General features: G+C 35.2%; 1 protein-coding gene across 22 annotated transcripts in view; it reads right to left on the bottom strand.

Moving 5' to 3' along the window:
- Positions 1-509: 509 nt before the first annotated feature.
- TNS3 (tensin 3) overlaps positions 510-6,727 on the bottom strand; it is a 206,930-nt gene continuing 200,712 nt past the window's right edge. For 21 of the 22 annotated variants that reach the window (XM_064421580.1, XM_064421582.1, XM_064421583.1 and 18 more), the window contains 4 exons: positions 5,898-6,066; positions 4,849-4,917; positions 4,692-4,718; positions 510-3,764 (listed from right to left, as the gene is read on the bottom strand). In XM_064421580.1, coding sequence (XP_064277650.1) covers positions 3,620-3,764; positions 4,692-4,718; positions 4,849-4,917; positions 5,898-6,066 — 410 coding nt within the window. In that variant the 3' untranslated portion in view covers positions 510-3,619. The remainder of the gene's footprint in view (positions 3,765-4,691; positions 4,719-4,848; positions 4,918-5,897; positions 6,067-6,727) is intronic. The other variant, XM_064421550.1, reaches the window with a different exon arrangement.

Genomic DNA, 6,727 nt, shown 5'->3' with positions numbered 1-6,727 from the left:
CTCACAGAAAAGGCATAAGCGTGACATACCAGAGTTTATCAGTCTCAGAAACAACCCTGATAAAGCATGTATATAACTCAACCATGTATATAACTTCACTGTCTGGCTGATGCACTGATTTTTTGTCTGTTTCAGCCAAGGGTTAAATTGCTCAGCCCCCTCTGGAAAGTTTTCCAGCATAAGCACAATATAGGCAAAATTAATTGGTTACAACATCTCAGAGGATGGAATCATATTCTTCCTTCTTACACTGAAATAGGCAATGCAAACAATATAATTTTATACCATTATAACCACAAATTAACTAGAAAAATCATATGCTTCAACTGACTTGAACCACTAACACAAGCTCATCTGAAGTCCTTGAAGGAAATCTCAAACATTTCCTACAACTAAACCCCACCACCCACATTATTCTTAATTCATGAAAAAGGTTTTGCTTATTAGCTGATTACAAATGCCAGAAAGTAATTTTCATTCAGGAAAGACTGCCCTGTGACATTGTGTGGTGGAATTTCACATTTGTAATTTTATTATAATCTGAAAGAGGCAGTATCTGAAGAGCAGAGAAAATACAAAGAATTTATAGAACATTCATTGATAAAATGAAGAACTTTAGATGCTTCTTTACAGTTTCAAGGGGAAAAAAACCGAAAATTTTCACTAGTAGGAAAAACCAAAAAAGAAATATTAAATATTTAATGACAGTATTTGATACAGTGAAACCGTTAATTAAAACATGGCTTTTAGCATTTTTGTAGTTTAACACTGTATGATTATAATAGTGTATTTACGAACCACATTAACAGGAGTCTGGCTAAATGTATGTGTCAACTTGCTGCCATTAGTTATGAAATTGCATATACACATCTACCAAAAATCTTGAAAGAAAGTGCTATATAAAGATTAGTCTTATATTTGCCATGAACATATAAGTTCCATGAATTTTTTTCTACACAAACTACATAATGGTATATACTGAACTATCTTGCTTTGTCCATTTTAAAAGTCATTAAAAAGCAAATGCACATGGCAATATACCATCCAAAAGAATGCAAAATAGAAAATCTCCCTTACAAACAGGGTAACTTCTTTTTTCCCACTTAGCAAGTAGAGCTAAACTCCCAGAAAATACCACCAGGAGTGTAAGCATGCAATCCCTCATGCTTTTGAATTCAGCAGACCTTGAGAAAGCACAAAAAATAAAAAATAAGGTCCTGAATGGAAATGAAAATACACGGGGAAGAAAAACCACTTTACTTTCAGCCCAAAGGCCAACACTTAGTGTCTAAGAAGACACACTAAAATTTATTATCTACACAAGTGAAAAATATAGTATAAAAAATCCTCCTCATTTCAATTCTTACAACACATCAGATTAATATCTGAGACTGAAATCTACTTGAGATGTCAGCTGAAGAATTTCTGTGGGCTCCAACAGGGTGATGACATTAGGCAACTGGAACTTGGTACACCAAAAGAATCTTAAAAGAAAACTTGTTCTCACATTTTATAAAAGGAGAAAAGCTCCTAGATGTAAGAACTGCATTTTTTTTGGATGGTACATAAACACTGTTTAAGTAGTATACCTCTGTCCCAAAAGAATAGAATTATATGTTTCTAATCAAAGGTACTTGTCCTTGTTGCTTCAATGGTAGCTATTGAATTCTGCACTTTGGATTGCTTCACCCTCCTATAGATATCCAATACCTACTGCTACTAATAAACCACTTTCTGGTGCAAATACATTAAACTTCAAATATTTCTTCTCTCTCTTTCTTCCTCACCACCTTCCTCTTAAAAAACATAAAGTTATTTACACAAAATTGGTAGTTACACAAATAATTTGGTAAGACTTCAGCTATGGTCACTGAATAAAACTTAACACGGTCCTAATACTTCAGGAAATACAAAGAGAGCTGTTAAAAAACCCCCATATTTTATACAGGACAAATGTAATTAAACTTGGTGGATAAAAGGATTAAAATGTACAAGTGGATAAAGTGGTTCATCTATCAACATGTAAAATACAGAATGTTATTTTATTCCTCAGGTTATTAATATAATGTTGACAGCTACACATGAAAGAAATAGAAGCAATGAAATTTTTCAGCACTTGCCACACTAAAGTTGCATTATGAGTTCTCATACACAGGTCTAGTACTGCTCTTTTTGAGTGAATGGGAACTACACAGGAGATCTCAGTGGCTTACTCTCCTTGTGCAGGCTTCCACTGTAACCTACTGCATCAATTTCCTATAAAGCTAAATAGCACTCTCTTATGCATTTCAAATATCAATGTGTTAAGAAAGATAATGAGATATTTACAAGTGTGATGGATGTAGAAATCATGACATAAATGCTCTCAAGAAATGAGATGAAATAACAAAATAAATTCCATTCACTTTCAGATTCCCTAACTCAAGGAATAACATATGAAATATAGTTCCTATATATGAAAAAAACAAAAGGTAAAATAATCCTCATAACTCCAGCAAAATAATGGGGCAGAAGAATCCATAAATATAATTACTTATCATGTAGGGGAATAAAACAGTACTGCAGAGGCAGAAAATGGGAAGCGTCTTGTCACTGTAAAACAAAAGACTAAATACCAGACTATTGTCTCTACCAAGGCACAGGCTACATACATATTTACTTGTACGAAATAGTGCTAAAGGTAAAGCTCAACAGTGGTCTAGTTAAGAATTATCTTTCTGACACATCAAGATCTGAAATCCACTATAAATAATCTGTCACTGGTAAAAATGCAAAAATTATACAATCTTCCTCTTTGCTTTTCCCTCATTTTTATCCTGCAATAACTAAAACGCTTAATCTTCCCTGCTTAGTTCTCTGTATTAAAAAAAAAATACAAAAAAACCCTAATTATAGAAAATATTTTCACACCTCTTTTTCTTCTGCCACTTCTGCTCTATTGACAAATTTTCAAACTAAAACAGCTCAGCCTTCTTAGCACTAAATACAGAGCAATCTTCCTGAATATTCAACACTGCCACTCCTTTCTTACCATAAAACAACTTGCACAAACGTTCTCTTCACATACATCTTCCCCTTTCTCCATTCAGTTCTCATCACTGATCACAAAGACATAGGGAAGAGCAAATAGTTTTCCTCAGATGATCATTCTCCTAAGAGCATGTTTGCAAGGCCTATAACTACCATTGATGCAACCATAGCAAGTGCCTTTGTGGAGGTTTTACAAAACACTTCCTGAACAAAAAAGGAGTTCAATCTACTAAGTATTTCTGCTCCAATAAACTATGAGAAACAGCATATGAAGATACATTAGAAACCCATCAGGAGAAAAGTTCTTCATTTACACTTTTCATTCAGGTAAGGGCTACGTGGTTTAGGGTGGCACCCAGCTTCTTTTGTTTTGTCGTCTGATATAAAATTTCTGATAAGAAATAATGCTTTGTGAGGCTTCTTGAAGTAAAAGCCTGAGCTCTCACAAACACAATACACAGATCATTCTCTGCTTTCCTTATTGGGAATGATAATATTCAGACATTGTTACTGAATAGCCTTTCTCCCTCTCACAGTGATTTCCTTCCGTGAAGTCAGTGAAGAGTTCTGAATCAAGGATAGAAAGGCATCATATCTTCCTCTGGGATCCAATCATGACCTTTGATACAAAGTTCACAATGGCACTGGCAGGTTGTTCTGGATCATGCTCTGCAAAGAGGTGGCATATGTTGTCTGTGGCACTGCCTTGCTTCCTGGCAACGAACCCAAACACTCTGCAAGGGCAGCAATCAAAGTATGTAAGAGAAATGACAGATAGGCATTGCCTCACTTCATAAAACAGAAAAGATACTGCAGAAACCAAGCACACATAGCAGACTTCTCTGTTCTGATGGACAAGCTTCCACATGGCTGCTAAACACAGTGGTCCAGATAGACCAGCCAGCTCAGGAGATAATCAGGGAAGCAGACTGTCCCCTTCCTTCTACTCTGTCCATATGGCATCCTGTACTGTTCGCTGTCAGAGACATGCTGCTAACCCTGGAGATATATTTAATCTGATTCGATACTGCTGTTCTCTAACCTAGTTTGGGGGGCATGTGGTGCATTGTGGTGTGTCAGGAATTGCCCAAAGAGAGGATTTTGAGGGTCACACATCTTAGTGGACAGAGTAGTGGAAAAAGGATTTAAGCCATCTATTTCTCTTCCTTTCCAGAAACAAGTGCTGAGCCTCTCTGCTTAAGTTATTTCTTTTGATTAAAAAATTACAACAATGTTTGCCTTCAACAGAAAACACTTTGCAGTCCACAGGTAATCATATATTTATACCATAAACTAATATTACTAGGAGTGTTTTCATCTGTGTACTAGGAGAGGCATTTTTTTAAAAGCTATGAGTCTAAATGAGAAAAGCTTGTGTTAAGTCTTGCTGGACAGGTGGAACACAAAACAGAGAGCAAATATCTCCAATGCCTGAAACCACAGACCTGCAGTCTAAATAAACCAGACTTCTCACCCTCACCCAACACATAATTAGGCCCCAATTTGCAGAGGTGTAGATGAAGTAACTAATGTCTAATTACAGAGGGCTGAGAACAGATGCTTTCCCTTCCACAGCTCAGACAAAAGTAATTTAGAACACCAAGAAACTGATCACTTTAATGATGTTCCTAAAACATTCAGTTAAAAGAGAGTGTACTTACTTTGCAGAAAGGCCATCTTTCACCCACCTTGTCCATTAAGGAAGCAGTAGAAAAACACAGAATGAAGAAATAAAAATGTTAGTTTTAGTGTGTTTGTTAGGGTTTTTTGTTAGGACAATACAAATAACATATTAAAAATACTGCTTGTCATACTTACTTTCTGTCCTGTGGATCCAAAGCACAGAAAATAACGGTGTTGACGGAATAATGTCGCCGAAAAAAGAGTCTGGATACGAAGAAAGAAAACAAATTTCAGAAACAGTGAAGATGCTTAGAATTCTAAACAATAAACTAATCTGAAAAACAAATTGTATTTAGTCTTAATTTAATACAGACAATATTTTTTGCTATCTTTGAGTGACTTTGAAATCCACCTGAACTACTCCAGCCCAATAAATACATGTTAAAAACACTAACATAAAGTTTTTTTAACTAAATGAAAACTGATTCTCAAGCTAAGAGCTAGGAGTATGAAATGTATTTTTTCTAAAAACTGCCATTTAGATACTATTTTAGTGGGACAGACAGCTTTGTGGAAATTGTGAATAATTTGATCATATTACATTTCAAAATATTCACACTCCTACTCATTACAATTAAGGTACAGATTCTGTGATCTGCTACAAATGATTGCAAGCCCCATGGAATGAAGAAGTCTGGTAGTTTTTTTTTTTAACTTAGAATGAATTCCTGTTCTCCTTCCTTTGTTATTGTAATTTTTTTTAATTGGAAGAGTTTGTGGTAGCCTAACTACCACTTAGAAAAAGTAAATATAAATTAACTTCTTATCACAGTTTTTTACAGTCTATCCAAAACACTGTTTCAGATCCTAGAGATACACATCATCTGCTTAAGTCAGGTCTGTTCAGTGGTACTGGTGAAAGAAATCATGAAGATAAATTGTTTCACAGAATAGGTTCAATATCAAATGCTAGCAAAGCCATTACTTTCCTAAGAAATAACAATAAAAAATGTCATATCAAAGTGACCTTCCAAAGGTAAAATACGCCATGTGGAAATAAAGTCCACCACTTTAAAAAATATTTTCCTGTACTACAGCCATCTTACACAGCCACCACCATTCTTATAATCCTCGTATCCTCTGAGACAGAGATTGCAAAATGTAACTAGGAACGCCAAATCAACAGTGGCCAACACCTGACAGGGCCAGGGCCAGATATTCCCTTCCCATCCTTATTTGCTTACTTTCTTTGATTATCTGTCAATGTGATTCCCTGAGCAGACACCTTGAAATGGACAATGGTTGAGACAGGAGATGGATCTTGCATTAGTGTCAGGCTCAAAGCTTTTTGTACTGCCTGGTATCCTGTGAGGGACTCCATCTCTACTGAATTCAGGTACCAAACATTACAAGCTGTAATGAAAGAGGGGAAAGATTTTGAGAGGTCATAGGCCTTTTACTCTCCCTTTGGTTTTAATACCTTTATATCAAAGCAAATTACTGTATTTATTATTACCCATAGATATCCTGAAATTTAAATAAATACCAGACAACACCAGAGAGTACACTTGTAGGTAGTACTGGAGCAAAGGCATCCCTGAAAGAATGGGGATATTTTGCTTTTAAGTTCAAATACATCAGCCAGTAAGAAAATACACATTTGCAGTATACATTCACATATTCTACAGTTTCAAATATTTAAACTATATTCAAAGGGAACCATTCACTTGATTGGCAAGACAGGAATGTTTTCACATCAAAAAGAACTGAGCGTTATTTCAAAGCTCATTTCTCTTCAATTCTCATTAATAGTGTTACATATGTTTAATTATTTCAGAGCAAGTAAAACAATTTCCATACTGATAAAAATTACTGACATACCTTTTTAGGCCTTTTCTTTATTTCAGCATGCACTTACTTCTAGAAGTACTATTCCTCTTCTAGAGATACTAGCAACTTCTGAAATATCTCTATAAAAAAGATGCTCACTGGTTTCTAAGGTTACCAAACAGTTACTTTTTTTACATGATTTTGAATCAAACCTGAAGTGAGCACTAGGAAAGTATGTATTAAT

This window comes from Passer domesticus, chromosome 1, assembly GCF_036417665.1.
Source record: "Passer domesticus isolate bPasDom1 chromosome 1, bPasDom1.hap1, whole genome shotgun sequence".
NCBI classification, from domain to species: Eukaryota; Metazoa; Chordata; class Aves; order Passeriformes; family Passeridae; genus Passer; species Passer domesticus.
Note: the sequence above shows the minus strand (reverse complement) of the source record. Positions and strands in the feature narration are given on the sequence as shown.